At 47.6% G+C, this 21,473-nt stretch overlaps 1 protein-coding gene across 1 annotated transcript in view; it reads left to right on the top strand.

Annotated features, from left to right (window-relative positions):
• The window catches only part of POLE (DNA polymerase epsilon, catalytic subunit), a 32,016-nt gene that overhangs the window by 7,906 nt on the left and 2,637 nt on the right, over positions 1-21,473 (top strand). Inside the window, exons 15-43 of the mRNA XM_064522359.1 lie at positions 103-315; positions 1,549-1,656; positions 2,244-2,372; positions 2,792-2,894; positions 3,034-3,180; positions 3,928-4,073; positions 5,071-5,219; positions 5,634-5,726; positions 6,042-6,186; positions 6,938-7,095; positions 7,974-8,169; positions 8,997-9,211; positions 9,483-9,585; positions 9,811-9,891; positions 10,001-10,123; positions 10,231-10,449; positions 10,777-10,986; positions 11,920-12,063; positions 12,483-12,623; positions 15,935-16,088; positions 16,184-16,290; positions 16,565-16,741; positions 17,191-17,414; positions 17,612-17,832; positions 18,655-18,859; positions 19,365-19,538; positions 19,883-20,008; positions 20,627-20,759; positions 20,908-21,088. Coding sequence (XP_064378429.1) covers positions 103-315; positions 1,549-1,656; positions 2,244-2,372; positions 2,792-2,894; positions 3,034-3,180; positions 3,928-4,073; positions 5,071-5,219; positions 5,634-5,726; positions 6,042-6,186; positions 6,938-7,095; positions 7,974-8,169; positions 8,997-9,211; positions 9,483-9,585; positions 9,811-9,891; positions 10,001-10,123; positions 10,231-10,449; positions 10,777-10,986; positions 11,920-12,063; positions 12,483-12,623; positions 15,935-16,088; positions 16,184-16,290; positions 16,565-16,741; positions 17,191-17,414; positions 17,612-17,832; positions 18,655-18,859; positions 19,365-19,538; positions 19,883-20,008; positions 20,627-20,759; positions 20,908-21,088 — 4,525 coding nt within the window. The remainder of the gene's footprint in view (positions 1-102; positions 316-1,548; positions 1,657-2,243; positions 2,373-2,791; positions 2,895-3,033; positions 3,181-3,927; positions 4,074-5,070; positions 5,220-5,633; positions 5,727-6,041; positions 6,187-6,937; positions 7,096-7,973; positions 8,170-8,996; positions 9,212-9,482; positions 9,586-9,810; positions 9,892-10,000; positions 10,124-10,230; positions 10,450-10,776; positions 10,987-11,919; positions 12,064-12,482; positions 12,624-15,934; positions 16,089-16,183; positions 16,291-16,564; positions 16,742-17,190; positions 17,415-17,611; positions 17,833-18,654; positions 18,860-19,364; positions 19,539-19,882; positions 20,009-20,626; positions 20,760-20,907; positions 21,089-21,473) is intronic.

Below are 21,473 nucleotides of genomic sequence, written 5' to 3'. Positions count from 1 at the left end.
ACACTTCAGTTCAATGATATGGTGATAAGGCCAGCCTAGTTCCAGCAGTACCCTGTGCAGCACTTCTTTCTAAGTCCAGTTTTTGATGTCTGTCTCTTACAGGTGTTACGAAAAGGTTCTGGGACACTGTGTGAGGCACTGCTGATGGTTCAGGCCTATCACGCCAACATCATCTTCCCCAACAAGCAGGAGCAGGAGTTCAACAAACTTACAGATGATGGCCATGTGCTGGACTCGGAGACGTATGTAGGAGGCCATGTCGAAGCTCTGGAATCTGGGGTTTTTCGCAGTGACATCCCCTGCCGCTTTAAAATGGTAAGGGCACGATCAGGGTGTTGCAACGGAGGCTTTAAAATGGTAAGGCAGTGATCCTCTTTCTCATCTCTCTGGAGAGCATGGCAGTAGTGAATAACCCTCCACTGGAATTAACATCCCGTGTTCTTTTGGGGGTTGAGCAATACTTACTTAATAACTTTATGATACCTAATTTATGGCTTGAGCACATGAACCTGCTTAGAGCTTGGGTGGGAAGGGATGGGAGGAGTTGCTCCTCATGACCTCAAACTGGCTATCAGGTAAAGACAATGTCACAGCAAGGAAAGTGGTTTGTTTGCTTTTTTGTGGATTTGTTTTTTGGTTGTTCTGTTGGGGTTTTTTGTTCTGTTTTTTTGAGCCAGTGGTTGTTGGCAGAGATGGCTCTGTTCTTGTCTCCTCAGGATTGTATCTCTTTGTCCTTCTCTCACTCAACCCAAGCTTCTTTTGGCCTGTTCATTTGGCCTCTTTTACCTGTTTCTGGTTAGTGCTACTGTCTGGATTGTAAGTTTTAGAGGCAGCTTCACTCTCTGCTGTGTAATGCACCACACTTTGGTGCTGCATATTTTAGTGGCTTTAGTCTAGTAAATGATCTTGAGGGAACATGCACTGTGAATGTAAAAGGATCTTGAGTAAATCTAAGTCCTTGAGCCCTTAGAGCAGTGAGATGTGTGAGCAGCTGACCGCTGGGTCAGCCCTATCTCATAAGCAGTTTTGCACTATGGAACATAAATGCAGTCTTCTATTCTTGTTAGCTGCCCCATATGGCCTTCTTTGCAGGAGAACTCCAAGGGCAGGGGAGCAGCCCCCATCTCTTCCCTGCTTTGTATTTTGCTGTAAGGCCAGCGATCTAGACTTTTGTGAGTTGTAGGGTTCTTAGCAGAAAGCTACCCTCCCTCAGTCCTAGAGAGCTCAAGTTGGCTATGGAGGTCAGGCCAGCTAATGAGCCAACGTTATCTGTCTGCTCACAGCTGATCAGTGAATGAAGAAGGGGCATTTTAAGATGCCATTCAGTTGACCTGTTTCAGAAATCTACCCTTCAGATGAAATGAATTCTCTCTACCCGTACTGAGACATGCTCCACTAAGTAGCGAGTCTGTGTTCAAAGATCCCCGAAGCTGCATTGGAGCATGGATAATCTAGTAGAAGCTGTCACCCACCCCCTTCCCTGGGCAGTGTGTGAGGATGGGTGTCAGGGCTAGAAGAGGTATCGGTATCATTCCCATATCCTTGCAGAATCCTGCTGCCTTTGACTTCCTGGTGCAGCATGTGGAGAAGACGCTCCGGCATGCTATTGAAGAGGAGGAAGGTTTGCCGTTGGATCAAGTCACCAACTTCCAGGAGGTATGTTGTCCTCCCCAGCCGGCAGGGCAGGGGGCATGGCTAGGCATTCCGGGGAGAGCTGAACCATGAGGATGGAGTTGCAGCATGTTTCTTTAGGCAAGCCTGTGTCCTGTGCACATGTATTAGTATTGTATAATGGCTTTCTTCAACTCTGAGTTCTGCAACATGTACATCTGTGCCTGATTTCTCATGTTAATAAGGAACTGGCATAAACTGGAGGCAAGGCTGTGATTTTTCTCATCTTGGATGTGTCTGGTGAGACAACACATGTTAAAGGTGCCTGTTTAGACTCATTTTATAGTCCGTGGAGAGAGACAGAAAAGCTAATCTGTTGGCATTTGCAGTGTAGATGAAACCTACCATGGAGGTCCAAAACAAAACCTTAAATACTGGTCGCTAAAGGAGACTCACTGCTGCTGCTCTTCTTAATCCTGTTCCTTTAGTTCTTCATACCCTTCTTCTCTTCCCCAGAGTCAGTGGCAGGTGTCTCTGTGCATGTCAGAAGTATAGGACCAAATACAGTGCATACTTGATTGCATGATTAATTCCTTCCTGTTTGAATTTTACTTTTTTACATCTCACCACAGGTTTGCAATGAAATCAAAGTCAAGCTGAATTCCTTGAAGGATGTTCCTAACCGAATTGAGTGTCCTCTTATCTACCATTTAGATGTGGGGGCCATGTACCCCAACATCATTCTGACCAACAGGTTGCAGGTGGGTAACATCAGTCCAGTCAGGAATGTGTCTCTTGTTTTGTCTTTCAGATGATCTGGGTGGTCCCTCTGATTTGATCCCCTTAACAGCAAGGAGTGAACTTTCTGCTCTGGGCAGGAGGATAAAATAAGGCTAGGTTTGAAATCCAGTCAGGCTGCCACAGTTGCCAGATGTGCAGAGCAGAAAGGTCTGTCCAAGGTAGTGCGATAGCTTTAGCTGGCTTCTTCCAAAGAATAGTCATTTTTGCTGTAAATCATGTTCCCAAAAGCTTCTAGAAAGGAAAACTTACTGAACATCACTGCTATGATGTTCACATTTGTGCTCTTCTACTACTCAACATCTGTTCATTCTGGCATGTGTTACTGTTTGGAAATAGAGCTGTTTCCTCTAACATCAGTGTGTCTCTGACCTGTGTCCAGCCCTCAGCAATGGTGGATGAGGCCACATGTGCTGCCTGTGACTTCAACAAGCCAGGTGCCAATTGTCAGCGCCGGATGACTTGGCAGTGGAGAGGAGAATTCAGTAAGTGTAATTCTGCCCTCTGCTTTCTCAAGTTCCCTGTTGCATTGCAGCATGGATAGACCTTGCAGTCTGAGCTGAAGACACAGAGACCACCTCCTGTCCCTCCCCCAGAAAGCTCATGGTTGTTTTTCCTTTGCAGTGCCTGCAAGCCGCAGTGAGTATCACCGCATCCAGCAACAACTGGAGTCTGAGAAGTTTCCTCCTCTGTATCCGGATGGAGCGCCCCGGGCATTCCACGAGCTTTCCCGTGAAGAGCAGGCGAAGTACGAGAAGAAGCGACTGGCAGGTGAAAAGAAATGGTGTTATCTGAAGCAGGTTTTTGCTGCCTAGACTATAAACACATCATTAATTCTTTCTCTCTCAGCTTTGGGGCTACTTAGTTCATGCTGGCTGAGACTAAATCTGATCTCGGTTCTATGCTACAACAGTTTTTTCTCTGGGATCCCAACCAATTTCTGCACACTTCTTGAGGAGGAGGCAGGTGCTGGTTCCTGTCTCAGTGTTTCTCCTTTTCTCACTGAGAGCCATGGATTTGAGCTGAGACATGGAAGGGTTTGTTTTGTTTTGTTTTGTCCTTTTTGGGTTTCTTTTTTTTTTTTTTTGGATGAGTGCTAATTAAAGCCTATCAGTGAAACAGAAGCATCAGTATCTTTTCACTTTTTGCTCCTAAAGTGATATTGCTCAGTAGAAGCATCTAGATCATGGGGAGCTCTTAGCAGAGCCTGGATTTGTGGATGGGCCATATGTACACCATGACCAATTTATTTCCCCCACATGCCTCTGCATCTCTATAAAGAGATGCTGTTTCTCTCCATATTGGTATCTTCCTCCCCTTACCTGTGTAGCAGGACTGCCTCCTTGCTTTCCTGTGCATGATGTTTATTTGCACTGATGGAGTTTTTCTCAGACTGGTGCCCTGAAAGCTTCACCATAGATCTGTGTGGTGTGCCCTGATGCCGCTGTGTTCATCCTCCCCATCCATAGTGGGGCACTGATCTCTGAGAAAGCTTTCTCTAATTATTCCCTTAACTAGATTATTGCCGCAAGGCTTATAAGAAGATCCATGTCACCAAGGTGGAAGAGCGTGTCACCACCATCTGCCAGCGAGAGAACTCTTTCTATGTGGACACTGTACGAGCTTTCAGAGATCGTCGCTATGAGTTCAAGGGGCTGCATAAGGTGCTGGGCTTTAATTTCTGGGTTTTTGTCCTGCTAGAGCTAGGAGGTTCTCACCTCTCACTGAAAACTTGAACCCTAAAGGATCGTTTTGCTCAATCTATATATTCAATAAGAAATATTAGCTTTCCTGACAGCTCTGGTGCGAGTGCAGGTTTTTCTGCTGCTGAATCTTAAACTGCTGCCACAGTGGTCACTAGCTCCGTGATGCAGTCACTTTCAGTGGTAGGAAACAAAACAGCTGTATTCTTGGCTTTTACTGGATTTAGAAAATCCTCAGCTCAACTATTTTGTGTCCTGCCACAATATTGATCTGGTTTGTGTTCAGTGTGGGCCACTTTTCAAACAAAGAAAATGAGACAAGCAGAGAAACAAAATCTAGACCTTAGATTAAGAAATGATTGACTCTAGGAGAAGGAAGGAGGGAAGCATGTTCTAGTTCTCAAGTGTATGGAGTCTTGTGACAGAAGGAGGAAACTGAAACATTATTCTTAATATGTTGAAAGAAATGACAAGACTGTGGGGCTTTACCTCTAGAAGAGTTCATTAAAGAGCCTTTTGCTTTTCAGTTATTCCTAGTTCTGTCATGAATCGTGGAGGTGGCTGGGAGACCTTTTCTACCCAAATGGTTCTGCTGTTAGACTAGATATAATTTCTTGCAGGCATTTAGTTCTTGCCAGCACAATACATGGCATGACAGAATTGACGTAGGATGGCAGTTCTGCTGGTGTTAGCAGTATTCGATAGCAGCAGAATTCTAACTGTGGCTGTGAGTTACAGTTGATGCCGCAAGACTCTTCCATGACATGGCATAATGGCTATGCCCAGCTCTTCCTCCTCAGATGCAGAAGAAAGAGGAAAAGAAAGAGGAATTATCTTTATAATTGATATTGTTCTAGGATCATAATGTCATATTAGGATTGAGGCGGGGGGAAAGTTGGACATTGATACTGCCTGTAGTAGAATATAGGATTGTCCTGACTCTGCCTCTCACTGTCAGGTGTGGAAGAAGAAGCTGTCTGCAGCTGTGGAGACAGGAGATGCCTCTGAAGTGAAGCGCTGCAAGAACATGGAAATCTTGTATGACTCCCTGCAGCTGGCACACAAGTGTATCCTCAATTCTTTCTATGGCTACGTCATGCGTAAAGGGTGAGTCTCACCTGTTATCATTGCTGGAGTTCTCCAGAAAGGAGCTTGGTAAACTAGAATTGTTCTAGTGAGGCTGTCACCTTCACCTGCTTCCGAAGCACAAGGGGGACGATGGGTGATCCCTGTAACACCCTTCTTTTGCTCCTACTAATCACTTCTAATATTTGGGACTTTTGCTAAACAAGGCCTGTAGTATTGGATAATGAATGGCAGGGTTTGTCTATAGGTGATTTTTCAGGGTGCATGTTTTCCTTCCCTCTTTGTGATACTTCAGGAAAACAGCCTCCTAAAGGCCATTGTTGCTGTCTTTTTTTGCCCAGAGACTTTCTTTTTTGGATGTGCTTATGCCCTTCTCCGCAGCTGTGTTTGGGAGGTAGCACTGCATGCTCTTGACTTTCATTCCTCCATTTACAGAGCTCGCTGGTACTCCATGGAAATGGCTGGGATCGTCTGCTTCACTGGAGCAAATATTATCACACAGGCTCGGGAGCTGATTGAACAGATTGGGTGAGTATGTGCTGAGCTGGGAAGAAAGATTCTCATGTATGTAGTGTGAGCGGATGGATAAGGGCAGAATTTGACTGGCAGACAAGAGGACTGGTGGGACAGATGCGAGAGAACATTAATCACTGAAAGCTCTGGTGTTTAAAGCTGGAGATCCAGATTTCTGACATTGCTGTGGTTTGTTAATACAACTGCTGTTGTATTAATAGGGCTTGCTTTGCAGAAGGGACACTGCATCTGCCTGAATGGGGGACAGAGAGCTGTTCTTTGGCATGTTTTCCAATCTCTTCCTCAGGGTGATTTTCGTTCCTTTCTTAGGAGACCTCTGGAACTGGATACAGATGGGATTTGGTGCGTCCTTCCTAACAGTTTCCCGGAAAATTTTGTCATCAAGTCAACCAACGCAAAGAAGCCCAAGGTGACAATCTCCTACCCAGGTGCCATGCTGAACATCCTCGTGAAGGTGAGTCTGGCACCCGTACAGACCAGCTCTACAGTTTGGCAAAAATAAAGCGTTTTGCTCTTCTGTAGGCCTGCAAGCCAGTTGGGCAGTTCTAGGGAATGGAGTAGCTCTATTGGCAGTGGAGTACGCATCTGTTCTGGAAGTTGGTTTCAGCCCAGAGGATGGCTTCTCTTCTGTCTCTGGTCCCCTGTGTAATGAGTGGGGTGTTGGGGCTGACAGCTCTGCTTGCTACGTAGCTATTCTCTGCCATGCACAGCCCATAGCTCAAACTGGCAGTTGAGTGGAAGGAGACACTCTGATATAGCAGAGAGGATACCATGCAAGAAACTGGGGTTGGTGTGTGCTTAATCTATGCAGGCTGCCAGAAGCAGTAGGGGTCAAGACAAGAGCAAGGTCCCATCCTCTGCTTGCTCAGACATTTTTGGCCACAAGGGCTACAAGCCAAAAGAAGTTACTTTAGGGTCTCCTGCAGTTTCTTCAGGTCAGATGTTTGGTTGTTGAGTTCTACCTGCTAAATTGTTCTGTAGCTTTCCAAAGAGTTGCTTGGTCCCAAGAAATCAGGATGACTTACTTTATTCTCTGCTAAGATAGGATATGTTCCCTCAGGAGAGCAGGGACTGATCTTTCCCATCATCCAGAAGAACCAGCGGCCCTCAGTGATCCCTTCAGACAGGATGTGTCTGGGGGATATCATCTGATATAATCAGCCCAGCTGTTGAGTGAGGCTGTTCTCTTGGGGCTGTGCCTGCAGGAAGGCTTCACAAATGATCAGTACCAGGAGCTGGAGGACCCAGCCTCTCTCACCTATGTCACACGCTCGGAGAACAGCATCTTTTTTGAAGTGGATGGGCCGTACCTGGCCATGATCCTCCCAGCCTCCAAGGAGGAGGGCAAGAAGCTGAAGAAGAGGTAAGAGTTCAAAGCCTGAAATATTACACTTTCCCCAGCTAAGGGATTGAAGGTCCTTTTCCCTTACTACATGTGGGGCATCAAGCGGTGAATGGGTTCTCCTCATAGGACTCTTCTCAGGGGCCCTTGATTTCTTGTAGTTTTGGAATGTCAGCAAGTGCACTTAGTTCTTGGTCACTCTCAGACTGGAAACAGCGGTAGTTTGGAGCTGGCTGGCAGGTACCATTGTCAGCTGAGGAAGAGAAGACTGCACCTATAGGAACAGGAGTGGGTGGGAGGAGGGGTGACAATGCAATGTACACTTCAGTCTTGCCTCTATTCCATTGAAGCTTCCCATGAGGGTTATATTGAGCCATACAAGTAATTGGCAGGGATATGAAATCCAAGAAACGCAATAGAAAAGGAAAGAGGACAGAGTGTTGTCATAGTTGTGTCCGTAGCGACATCCAGTTTCCTCTCTGAGTCCACTTTGGCAACACCCCCTCCTGTTTTCCAAACAAGCAAAGTCTCCTTCTCCTATATAAGGCTCTTCCTAATGTCTCGCTCCATTTCTCTACTCCGCTAACCCTGACTCTCACTTCCTGGCCCTTATTTGTGTGCATTTAAGAACATTCTTGCCAATTGGTGTTGGCAAGTGGGAGCACAGGCTGCTGTGCTTTTGCAGTTGGAGTTGAAGCAGTTCATAATGTTCCTGCCCCCAGCTGTGTAAGTATCCCTAGATTGTCCTTAGCTTAGGTTAACCACAGCTTAGGTTAACTTACCCGGTGGCTGCCTGGTTTGGCAGTGCTAGAAGTACCCTGGCAGGAGGGCAGTGAGCAGTATCCTGGGAGATGTGTTCCTTGGCATAGGCCAGGTTTTGCACAAACTGTATATTCCAGGTATGCGGTATTCAACGAAGACGGGTCCTTGGCTGAACTGAAGGGATTTGAGGTGAAGCGACGGGGAGAGCTGCAGCTGGTGAAGATATTTCAGTCCTCTGTATTTGAGGCCTTTCTGAAAGGCACCACACTGGAAGAGGTCTATGCTTCTGTAGCCAAGGTGGCTGATTACTGGTTGGATGTGCTGTACAGCAAGGTGAGTGTAGGGTTTGCAGGATATGCATCCGCTGTGTGTCTGTGCTCCTAAGCTGGGGCCAGAGAAGAAATGTCAAAGCTAGTTTAACGCTGTGGAAAGCGTGGACTTTGTCTGCAGAGAGTGGTTGGTCCATTGTGCCCCTGGCTGTTTCCATCTAACTTCTGCCTCTTTGATTCTCTATGGCTACTATTTAGGGTCTTTTAGCGCAAGGGCTCTTCCAGTGGCCTGTTTTACAGCACTTTTTTCAGCTGTTCCTGCTTAACTGTGGATAAGCATTGCCCTCCAGTCACCTCTTTTATAGCGGTAATGTGGTGGCTCTCCTCCCCCAAGGACTTTCTCTAAAGCCATTCGCTGAGGCAGAGGATGGCAGAGCCACTTGCCTGCAGAGTGTTTTCTGAGGAGCCCAGAGAGATTAGCTTTAAAATAACTGGGAACAGCAGAGATGATGCCGGAAGATGGAGCCTTGGAAACTGGGGAGCAGGAGAGACCAAGAGTGGTAGAGACTGCCCCACTTGGGTGTTCCTTGGGAGCACTTCCACCTTGAAATGATGTTGTATGACAAACTCTTGGTGAGCCCCAACTCTGTAGTACCAGAAGCACAATACAAAGTATTGCACTCATAGCACGAACTCTGACACAGGCCTCACGTCCATGATTTCTGTATCCCATAGGTCATGTTGGCAATTGGAACAGAGACTTGTTCACAAACTCCTCATAAAGAGAGCCTTCTCAGTTGGCTTAGATGTTTCCTGTATATAATAGCAGTGAGGTTTGATCATTGGGTTCCTGATAGTGGGGTTTTTTTTTTTCCTTCCCTCTTCTTTCAGGCTGCCAACATGCCTGATTCAGAGCTGTTTGAGCTGATCTCAGAGAACCGTTCCATGTCTCGCAAGCTGGAGGACTACGGGGAGCAGAAGTCCACCTCCATCAGCACTGCCAAGCGTCTGGCAGAATTCTTGGGAGACCAGATGGTGAAGGATGCAGGGCTAAGCTGCCGGTTCATCATTTCTAAGAAACCCGAAGGGTCTCCAGTCACAGAGCGGTAAATCTGTCTTGATGGGCCAGGACTTTTGGCGGGGTGTGAAGGGAACGGCAGGGTGAATTGATGTGGCATGCCCAAGTGATTGCCTGTGTACTGGCTCAGACTGTAAATGAGACTGTAGTGATGAGTAATGCTGTGCACCTGCCTGCTGTTTGGTGGCATAGCAGAGGGGTGAGAGGAGAAGTCCAGAGAGGTGTCTGCAGGCTGGGAAGATGGGGTTCTGTGCTGCCAGTGACCTTGCTCCTGGTTGGTGCTTCCCTCTCTTCTCCAGGGCCATCCCACTCGCCATCTTCCAAGCAGAGCCCAGTGTACGGAAGCACTACCTCCGGAAATGGCTGAAGAGCCCCTCACTGCAGGACTTCAACATCCGGGCGGTGAGTTGAACACGCCTATGGAGCAGCACGGCCTTTGACTCTCCAGTACTAGCCCTCAACTCCTCCCTTCGGACGCACTGTGTGGGCAGCAGTTACTTGTTCTCACAAAGCGGAATGCTGTGGAGAGTCCCTGGGGAAATGCTTATCCCTGCATCTCCCAGCAGAGCCCAAAGCAGCACCTTTCTACTCCATTTCCTTCACTATCTACTGTTCTGCCTCTTGCAGATTTTGGACTGGGACTACTACATTGAGAGACTAGGCAGCACCATCCAGAAAATCATCACTATTCCTGCAGCATTGCAGCAGGTATGGGGGTGGGAGAGGACAGGAGGGCTGCAGGTCCATGGCAGTGGCAGGAAAAGCAGAGGGCATTGGCTTTGGGGACTCTTTTGTGTGATTTGGCAATGTCCCCCAGGTGAAGAACCCAGTCCCGCGGGTCCGGCACCCCGACTGGCTTCACAAGAAACTCCTGGAGAAGAATGATGTGTACAAACAAAAAAAAATCAATGAGCTCTTCACTTCTGAAGGCAAGAGACAGGTAATAAGAGCAAGAGAAAGGAGCTGGCTGTGCTGATGCAGACATAGGCTTCTCTTCCTGGTACTGTGGCCTCAGCACCCAAATGATCCTGCTGTCATTTCTCTCAGGTCCTTGCTAACCAGCCCCAGGAGGAAACACCCAGCTCCCAGATTGGTGACATAGAGGATTTTGGGACTACCAAGACCCTTCAGCCATTGGTTCCAGTTGCAAATAAACGGAAGCGGGTCCCTATGGCAGAGGAAAGCCAACAGATGTCCCAGTACCTGGAACTCTCCCAGTCCTGGCGAGAGATCCTGGGCCCACCTCCTGCCATGGGCACTACTAAGGTATGCAAAGCAGGCTGGGCAGGAGGAAGCTAGGAAATACCCTAGGAGTATGATCGTCTGCCTAGCCAGCTAGGGTATAGGGCATAGCAAGCTGCATGTTTATTGAAACCCTCTGCACTTCCATGGCTCAAAGCTACAAAAGGAAATATTACTGGGCGAGTCCCGCTAACAGAGAAAACAGGGACAATGGCAGCTTCACAGCTATGACAGTTATGTGATCAGGAACTGGAGGTGGAAGGCTTAGTTATATGGTGCTTGATGTTCATGTATGGGAAACGTGTGCTGATTTTTGTGGCTCCTGCTCACGTGCACTCTCTCTCTGATCAGGAAGAGCAACTGGTCTGGCTGCGCTACCACAAGAAGAAATGGGAGCTGCAGGCTCGGCAGCGCCAGGAGCGTCGGAAAAAGCGGCGCCTGGAGGATGGTGGGGTGATGATAGGTGGAGGCGTGATCCGTGATAACCTCTCCAAAGGGCTGAGCAGCTACCTGCGCAGGACAGCACGCAGCATCCTGGACTTGCCCTGGCAGATTGTGCAGGTACCAGGTAGCAAGACAGGCCCACTCTTTGTCACAGAGGACAGCTCAGGGCCCTACGCCTCAGGTTTGCAATATCTATGGTCAAACCCTGAACTTGAGGGATAGCTAACCTCAGTCATACTTCAGTTTTACCTCCTAGAAGATCATGTGGGACTGCATAGCCTCAGGCTCAGAGGCTTTGTACAGAAATGAGGTCCTCAAATGATTATGCTTGATTGCAAATCTGGGACTTCTCTGTAGACCCTATGTGGAGCAAGCCCAGCTCAGGACCTGGGCGCAACAGTGTGCATTGAATCCTAGAGTTAGTCAATGCAAGGATGAAGAGGTTGGGGGTGGTACAATTCAAGCATTTTCTTAAATCCTTGTTCTGCTTGGTTGCCTCTACTATGTGAGACCCAGCCCCTTGTTGTCACACTTCTCATCTTCCAGAAAGGTCTTGTTTGGTTTAGTCACATGCAGCCTTTGACTGTGTGTGTAACCATGAGCTTGACATGGGACAGCTAATCCAGCATGTCCAAATGGTTTTGCTGAAGTCAAGCGACGGTGTGAATTTGCTGGCCAACATTAGCCCAAAGCTAAGAGAGATGCGTTTGGACCCATACCGGGTGCACTCTTCCCTTCAGAAGCACAATGCAATGTGCTACCTGCAGATCAGTCAGAGCTGTCTTCATTCATGCTCTTTCCTCTGACAGGAAAATTTTCTCCACGGTACCCGTGGGACAATAGCAGGATGTGGAGATGCCAGAGCTGAAAGCAATGAATCTTTGGGTCCACTGCTGTCTTTGTGGTCGCCTATTGTTCCTTATTTTGGGAGCAAGGCCATAGGTAGTACAGCCTTTGAAGATTCAAGAAGTGCTCCATGGCCTGTATGTGAGAGCTAAGAATGGGTTGCATCTCTCCACCAAAGCTAACTTAAATCTCTCTGTCCTGCAGATTGCTGAGACCAGCCAGCCTGGCCTGTTCAGGCTGTGGGCAGTGATCGGAAGTGACCTGCATTGCATCAAGCTAAGCATCCCAAGGGTGTTCTATGTCAATCAGCGCATTGCGAAACCGGAGGAGGGGGCTGTCTACAGGAAGGTGGGGGTCATGTTTTCAGCCCTGCTGCTTCTACAAGGGGAAAAAGCTGGTTGGATTTATAAAAGTCACTGTGGCCACTGTGGGCAGATATTATGGACAGTCTTCTTCACAGGACCTCACTAACCAGCCCTGCTGATGCACCTTAATGCAGTCCTTTGTCCCTGCTGCTAATCCCAGCCTGACCAAGAAGCAGGTTGACAGTTAATGGAATTTGCAATATGGACAAAGCATAAATCTCCTTAACTGCCTTAGGAATGACCAGCACTGGCAGCTGGATTCCCTCCTGGGCCAGCATGTTTCTGAGAATGTAGGGCTGGCTCAAACTACAACTCCTTGCAGCCCTATGAGATTCCCCTGCCCTTGGGAGCAGTGCAGCCTGAAGCAAGGTGCCCTGCTAAGCGTGTCTGTTTCCTTGGCAGGTGAACAGGATCTTGCCCCGCTCAAACTTAGTTTACAATCTCTACGAATATTCGGTCCCTGAAGACATGTACCAGGAGCACATCAATGAAATCAATGCAGACCTGTCTGCTCCAGACATTGAGGGAGTGTATGAGACTCAGGTAACCCTTCCAGGTGCTCATTTTCCCTCCTCATTCTTTAAGGAGTGCTGAGTGGTAGCTGACTGGTCTGTGTACCAACGGCACAGGAAGAGGCACTGAAGCTCAAAACTGAACAGCTTGGTAAGATACTAAAATGAAAGACCCTCCACAGTAGCTTTCTCAGGAATATGCTCAGTTTCATATGAGCAGAGATGCAGAATATCAGTGTTTGTTTGGTTTACAACACGTTAGAAAAAGAGTTTAGGTTTATTTGGAATTAGGAAACTCTTGGGAAAAGAAGACACTTGAGCAGGAAGAGTGGGCTTCATCTAAACCAAACCAGAACCATCCTCCTAGCAAATAAACTACAAAGGTATGGGAGCTCTTTATTCTAGAGATGGGGAAAACCCCAACAGGTGGCATAGTTCATAGGCCAGGCTGCCCCATCTTCTGAAGTGCAGTTATAAAATACATATATATTTTATACATATATATATGTGTGTGTGTGTGTGTGTGTATGTATATATATATATATATATATATATATATGTGTGTGTGTGTGTGTATATATATAAAAAGCTCTGTATTCCAGTAAGAAGAATAGGATACAACTTTTTAAAGTTCAGAAAGAGCAAAGAAGAACTTAAACAATGTTCTAGTTCAGTAGTACACATAGAAAAGCAGTGAGATCAAGACTAAATTTACTAGTGCTTCTAACGCTAAAAGTCTGAAATGAAGATGGGCACCTGGGATGCCTGCTTTTAATAAAGATATTGATTTGTTAAGCAGCTCAAAACTTGGTGGCAGGGGTATAACTGAGAAGACATTGTAGTGTCAGGACTCAACTTATATGGAAGTGGCAGAGTAAGTTGCACCATTTTAAGAGTGGAGCTCTATGTTAAAGAAAATATAGTCAAGCGAATTTGCTACTAAAATGCACCACAGGATTATAGATTGATATTCTTTGCCTAAGTAGAAAAAGCTTTAGTATGTGCACTGGTGCTGTTAACTGCAAAATGCTTTGTGAGATCCAAGAGGCTGCAAGGGCAAAAAGAGTATGTCAGTTTTGGGAGACTTCAGCTTCATTTGTATAGCCTTAGAAGTATTACAATGGGATGCAGCGAAACCACTCTTAGCCAGCATAAATTTCTGCTTTCAGAACATTTAGTCAAAGGACCCACAAGACAGGGAACAACTCTTGATTTAGTTTTGAGCAGTGCCCAACCTTCTTTCACATTACTCTGCAAAACAGACTATCGTGTATGAATTCTTTGTATCTCTCGGAGATCTTCCAGGAGCAAACCTGAGTTGTCTCCATCATCATATAATGTTTAATAAGTGGAATTACATAATATAAGAAGAAGCTAGCTTAGAGGATATTAAAATCAGCAACTAAGGTAAAGCAAGGCAAATAGTGACATTTTAAAGATGCTGTATTAGGATAAATATAAAAATAAGCAAGATGGTTAAGTGATTGGAGCATCTGTCATACGAGGAGAGCCTGAGAGAGCTGGGACCTTGAGAGGAGAAGGCTCAGGGGGGATCTTATCAGCATGCATAAATGTCTGATGACAGGGGATGACCAAAGAAGACAGAGCCAGACTCTCCTCAGTGGTGCCCAGTGACAGTGCAAGAGGCAATGGGCACAGATTGAAATGCAGAAAATTCCGTTTAATCATAAGAATGATTATTTTTATTTAAGAGTGAGGGTGATCAAACACAGGAATAGGTTGCCCAGAGAAGCTGTGTAGTCTCCGCCATTGGAGATCTTCAAAACACAAGTGGGCATGGCCCTGAACAACCTGCACCAGTTATCTTTGCTCTGTGCAGATGTCCAGAGCTCCCTTCCAACCTCAGCAATTCTGTGATTCTGTAAATCAAGTCCTAACGGAATGGTATAGATAAAATAAGGCACTTGGGCCAAGATCAAATGTGAAAGACCGCACAGAGCTGGAATGCTTAAAGGAGATGGTCAGATGAAAATAAAAAAAAATCATTCAAAACTTGAAATCATGCCCAAATGAGGGAGATAGGAAGGAATACAAATTCTGCAAGTGAAACTTTTATCTGATGGGGCAAGGAAGATTGAGGAACAACTTGCTAAAGGCATAAAATATTCTGTTTCTGATGTATTTAGAAAGTACTGTTCTTTAAAGTTTCACTGGGGCTGATAGATGGTCAAGAACAAGAAAAAAAAAACACGCTGTAAGAAGCGTTATGGAGACTCTTTGGGCTAGTGGTTTTACAGTGGAGGAGTTCATGCAACCTGTTTTTACAGGGCACAGATATGAAGAGCTATCCAAGGTTGAACTGTCAATAGAAGTTTGAGAAGAGTAAATACAATGCCAAGTAGGCAGTCACCACGACTAGACAGTAATCATCAAAGTGTAGTGCACACGGAGGGAGAAGGGAGCTCTAACTGCAGCTATAGCACAGATTTAATTAATTAATTAATTTAATAATTAATTACTTTAATTAATTAATTAATATTTAATTTAGCTATGACTACTCAGAAAGAAAATCTTGGGGGCCTTTGGGAGATGTACCTGCGAGTTTGCTGTTCAGTGGCAGTTAGAGAAAGTAAAGAGAATGATAGGAGTTATTAGAAAAAGAAAAGAAAACATTGCAGTTTGTAAAAATCTGCAGTGCAATTTTGAGCACCATCTCCAAAAGAATATAACAGAACTAACCGTGAGGGATGGAGCAGGTTCCTTGCAAAGGTGGGCCTTAGAGACATAGAAACACTTCATTTTGCTAGAGAGAGAGCTGAAAATGGGGTATACTAGAGATCTATAAAATCAGAAGTGGCATACGAGGAGGGGGATTAGGCAGTGAAGATTCATTGTTTCTTACAGTGTTGGGACTAGGTCCCACAGTAAGTCATTCAGGAGCAGGCTTCTCATAAAACAGTGGGATTTATTGCTACAGGATTGGTAAAGCAGATTGGGTGAATCTGTGGAGGAGTTTTCACTGTGACAATTACCTCGTGGTTCACATGAAACCATTGTCTCAAGGGTGTGCCAAACCATTGGTTACAGAGCTCTGGGATTGCCCAAGTATCACTCCACATACCCTCGTATCTAAGCATATGCTGTTGCCTTTGGTGATGAGATTTGGGGCTAGTGTCCTGGATACGTGTTCTAATTTTTTCATGCTTGTCCTTTATGTTCTGTATCCTTTGAGTCTCAACACCTGCAAGAGTGATAGTACCAAACACATGTCTTAAGCATCTCAGATGTATCCAACCTGTGTTTTTAGGCCAGGCTGTTCTAGGTTTGAAACCACTGAGAAGAGTTTCACAGAGGCTTACATCAGTGTCTCTGTCACTGCAGGTGCCATTACTGCTCCGAGCCCTGATCCACCTGGGTTGTGTGTGCATGGTGAGCAGGCAGCTCATCAGACACCTCACAGGACGAGAGGCTGAAACTTTTGACATTGAGCACCTGGAGATGCGCTCGCTGGCTCAGTTTACTTACCTGGAGCCAGGTAAGACACTCTAAGAGAAGGCTTGTTAGTAGTGTGCTCAAGACCAAATACCTTGAAGATACAATTGATGCTGCCTGTTTGCTCCATCTCCCTAGGAAGTATTCGGCACATCTACCTCTACCACAGCTCCCAGGGCAGCAAGGCACTCTTTGGGCTTTTCATCCCCTCTCAGCGCAAAGCTGCAGTGTTTGTGCTGGATACGGTAAGAGTAGGGCTTAAAGGTTTGGGGGGGACCATAAGGGGATCAGGCAGCAGTTTGGAGCTGAGGGGTTTCTTTGCACAGACACAGATCTCTATACTGCTCTGCAGCAGGGATTCTCAGAAAGTATTGGTGCAAACCAAGCAGGTCCGTTCCTCAACTCACTTGCATGAAGCATAGTGATGTGTAGAGGGAAGAGCTTCTTTGGAATTTGCACAATCTGGGGCCTGTCTCTTTTCAATTTGATCCCTTCTGATTGGGTCTGCGTTTGGTACAGGTGCGCAGCAACCAGATGCCAAACCTCACCAACATGTATTCGTCGGAGCGCAGTGCTCTGCTCGAAAAGGTGGGTGAAGAACTACTGCCTCCAGACAAGCACACCTTTGAGGTGCGTGCTGAGACCGACCTCAAGACAGTCTACAGAGCCATCCAGCGGCTGCTGCAGGGCTACAAGGTATGAGCTGAGGGTACAACGAAGGTCCCCACTGGGACCTTGTCAGTACAGGCACGTGGGAGGGGGGAAAATATTGTGTGGAAGACATTGGTCCAGCAGTTCAAACAGCTTTTACACATAGCTATCTGCACATAGCTGCTGGCCCAAAGTTCAAGGGTAAAAATGGATGTTGCCTGAGGGCTCTGTCTTGCCTGGAGTGAGCTTGCGTAGTGCAATGCAAGCAGTGAGGCTAGACCATACCCCTACACCTCAGCTCTCAACTGTGGAGCTGGTTATTCAGCAGTAGTTGCTTCAAGAGAGCCAGAGTATGCTGTCCCTACAGTGTAGGGCATCAGGAACCATTACAGGAATGAGGCATATGACCCCTCATTGACACTGCTGGTTTCTTCCTGGGTGGGGATGCTGGCTGGAGGGATGTACCAGGACATGTCCTCTTCTCCTTTGTGTAGGATGAGCGCCGGGGCCCCACACTTATTGCTGTGCAGTCTAACTGGGACCTGAAACGGCTGGCAAGTGGGATTCCTATCGTCGAGGAGTTCCCCTTGGTCCCTGTCCAAGTAATAGATGACATCAGCTATTCAGTCCTGGACTGGCAGCGCCATGCAGCCCGCCGCATGATCCGCCACTACCTCAACTTGGACACATGCCTATCCCAGGCTTTTGAGATGAGCAGGTACCTGTGGTGGCCACATTCCCCTAGGGAGGTTGCTGTGTTCCCAGTTGGGTGGGAAAGGGAAACTGCAGGAGCCTGAGGCCAGGTGCTGTCACCTTCTGTGCTTTTGCCCTGTTGCGACAAGCAAATATGATGCTGGCACAGCTCTTCTATTGATACATTTACCCCTGATGACTGTACCTCTTGTTTTCCCTCAGGTATTACCACATCCCCATTGGGAATCTCCCTGATGACATCTCCACCTTTGGCTCTGACCTGTTTTTCTCCCGCCACCTCCGTCGCCACAACCATTTGCTGTGGCTCTCACCCACGGCCCGCCCAGACCTGGGGGGTAAGGAGGCTGATGACAACCGTCTAGTCATGGAGTTTGACGAGAGAGCCTCGGTGGAGATAAACAACCCTGGCTGCTACTCCACAGGTGGGATAGCACTGAGTGGGAGCAGAGCCAAGTACTCTTCCATGAGCACAGGAGAGGGATGGATGCAATGGCAGAAGAGTATCTGAGCAGCCCTGCACTGACTGCAGTTGCTGACTGCTTCAGCAGTTGAGCAGGGACCTGGACAGGATGCATGCATTTGGCATCTCCTGGGGAGGGAAGGTCCTGTATGCAATAGGAAAATGTGTGTAGGCATCTAAATACAGGTTCTTTCCCAGTTCGTGGCCTCTCGTAGCAGCACTCAGAAGAGCACCTGTGATATGAAGGCAAAATGGCGCAAGGATAGAATAGTTCAAACTGTCACACCTGGTGTCCCTAGGACAAATCTTTCTAAGAGGCAAAACAAGCTGACCGATAGCTCTTCTGAGCACGTCTGCTGCAGTTTCCAGAAAAACCTGGTGGCCCTGGAGGGGTAGCAGGTCCAAGTTTTGTTGGAAGGCACTATACTGTTTAGCTGTGCAATGAATGCAGCACCCATACATCACTAGCATCACTGCCATACTGGGTGAGGTCTGGCCATGTGCAAAAAGTGTCCTTTGAAGCCTCTAAAATGAGGTGTGTGGCAGTCTGGGGAGCAGCACGGTTTCCCACACTGCTGCAGTATTACGTAGGCTTTCACCATTTCACGATGTAAATATCTTAGTGTTGCACACCCAGTAGATGCAACAACGCCTATAAATAGCTCTTATAACTTGTGAAAAGTGCTTCTGGCATGTGGGTGCATTCATCATATCTGGAGCGGGGATGGTGTCCTTGCTGGCTCTCTGCCCTGCTTGCCTGTTGACAGGTTGTGTTTGTTCTTAGTGTGTCTGGAGCTGGATATCCAGAGCCTGGCTGTAAACACAGTGTTGCAGTCCCATCACATCAATGACATGGAAGGAGGTTCCAGTGTGAGCATCAGTTTTGATGTGATCCAGCAGGCATCTCTAGAAGACATGGTGACAGGGAACCAAGCTGCCAACATCCCAGCCAGCTATGATGAGACTGCTCTCTGCTCCAACACTTTTAGGTACGGCTGTAAGGATCATCATGAGATGGAGCATCTGTTCTCTGTCTGGTTTGATCCCCTCAGGGTCCTGCCTCTCCTTCCCTGCTGGCTGGCTTTAGCATCTCCAGATTGTTGCCAGCAGTGTGGCTTGTGGGGTCCCTTAAAGCATACATTCAGCTCTTGAGGTCCAGACAGGCAGTTGGCTTGGCAGAGGGAGGGAGGCCAACCCCTGCTTTGTCTGTTGGTATCTTTTCCATCAGGCTTGAGGATCAGATCTACCTGGTGGCTCAGCCAGCAGATGTGAGGGGATGCTTTTGAAGAACTTTCCCCCTCCCCTTTCTCCTTTCGTCTTGTCCACAAGGTCATAAAGACACATATTTACCCTGTGGCTTATGTGCTGAGGGCTCATGCATCTCTGCTTTGGCAGAGTTCCCGCTTCCTCTAGCATCATCTGAAAACATGTCACAGTCTGGAAGGAGGAAAGGCTGATCTGCCTGGTGTGATGCTCATCTCTGCTCCCTGGCAGGATTCTGAAGAGCATGGTGGTGAGCTGGGTGAAGGAGATCACACAGTATCACAACGTCTATGCAGACAACCAGGTGATTCATTTTTACCGCTGGCTCCGCTCTCCTTCCTCACTGCTCTATGACCCAGCATTGCACCGCACTCTACACAACATGATGAAGAAGCTTTTCCTGCAGTAAGTGAGAATGGGGTTTGCCATGCCCTGTGGGTGGAGCAGATAGTGTCCCACTCATGGCTATGCCTATTGGCACCCATAGTCAGGTCTTCTGAGCACCTCTGGAAAGGCCTGGTGACTTCCAGAGTCATAGTAGGTCTGACTCTTGTTCGAATACCTGCCGTGCTGTGGTTGCAGCTCCCCTTGGTGCCATCACCAACACATTTGACTTCTGGCTGTGCTGGAGCAGCATATCCTCCATGAATTGTATGTGGTCCTGTGGTTTGCTGTTCCCTGTTTAATGGCAGCTAAACAGCAGCAGTTCCTCCAGCCTACTGAATCCAGCTCCTGTGTTCTGCCTGTAGGTTAGTGTCTGAGTTCAAGCGCCTTGGCTCTTCAGTGGTTTATGCCAACTTCAACCGGATCATCCTATGCACCAAGAAACGGCGAATTGAGGATGCTATCAGCTACATGGAGTACATCATCAACAGGTAGGACACACCTGGCTGCCAAGGGGTATACTCAGCAAGCCAGGCCTGGAGATTGGAGATAGTCTCCTGGATGCTGAGCTAAGACATGGCTCAAGGCATGGAGGGAGGATGCTGATTTTTGCCTTCTGTTCGGCCTCAGCACTGCATTTCTTACAATGTTAGCTGAAGGGACAAGGCCACCTGGTCCTCTCACCATAATGCCTGGAGTAGGGATCTGTCCCTTAGCTGTGCTGTGTGGGGCAGTATTCCAAAAATTCCTGTATGATTCAATCCAGAAGAGACCTTTAGGAGAACATGAGCAGTTGCACTCCGCCCGGTCTCTCATACTCTGGCCAGCTCTCAGCATCCCAGCCATGATGTCCAGGCTCCTAAGACAGGCACCTTGACACAAGCATAGGCAGTCGAGGCTTGAGTATGATTCCTCTGCAGCCCCTAGTGCTGCTGATGACTGCCCTGCAGCCTTTTGTGCCAAGTCCATTCTCTGAAGCACGGTTGGATGTGAGAAGTGAACCTCTCTCTTCTTGCTAGCACCACCTGCTCCTCATTGTCCCCCATGGAGAAGGACATTAGCTAGGGAAGATGCCAACATTGTGTGTGACTGCAGTCTCTTCCCTCCAGCATCCACTCAAAGGAGATCTTTCACTCTCTGACTATTTCCTTCTCCCGCTGTTGGGAGTTCCTGCTCTGGATGGATCCAGCAAATTATGGAGGTATCAAGGGAAAAGTGCATTCTAGCATCCACTATGGGGAGGTAAGAGATGAGAAGTGCTCAGTCCTTCAGGAACAGGGGTGTTGCGGATTGAGTTGAGCAGGGAGCTGTTGGTTTGGGTGCGGGGAAGTGCTGTGACATCACCAACCTGAAGGGAGGCAGCCTGGACATGGCTTGTGCTCCATTCCAGAAAGACACCAGCAAGAGTCAAGTATTGGATGAGGACAGTGAGGAAGAAGACGAGGACAGGGAGGAAGAGGAGGAGGATGGAGAGGCAAATGTGGAGGACCTGCTGGAGAATAGCTGGAACATCGTGCAGTTCCTCCCCCAGGCTGCCTCCTGCCAGAACTACTTCCTCATGATTGTGTCGGGTGAGTGGATTCTGTTGCTCACCTGCCCCGTTTTGAATGTTACCTCTAGTGACTAGCACTGTCCCCACCCTGCTGCTGCCCAAGCCACACACGCAGCATCCCCCACAGCTTCTTGAAGCTCTCAGTGCTGCTGAGAAGGGTCTGATGTTGATCCAAAGAACCCCTTATAGTCCAAGATTGCACTGTGCTGGGTGTGGTGCAGAGGGAGCCACCTCCGTGTCTGTGAATATTGTTTGGGTTGTTTCAGCTCCAGTGTGAACTGTCACAGAGAGAGGACAAGGTCACTAGTTCTTGATTAGTCACTGATGCTGCGGGAGAGTCTGCAGGCACGGTGGTGCTTGTGCCACTCTCCCGTCATGGGCTGTATCTGGAGCCTTGCTTATGT

This window comes from Dromaius novaehollandiae, chromosome 17 (genome assembly GCF_036370855.1).
Source record: "Dromaius novaehollandiae isolate bDroNov1 chromosome 17, bDroNov1.hap1, whole genome shotgun sequence".
Taxonomy (NCBI): Eukaryota; Metazoa; Chordata; class Aves; order Casuariiformes; family Dromaiidae; genus Dromaius; species Dromaius novaehollandiae.
This window is presented reverse-complemented; position numbering and strand designations above follow the sequence as displayed.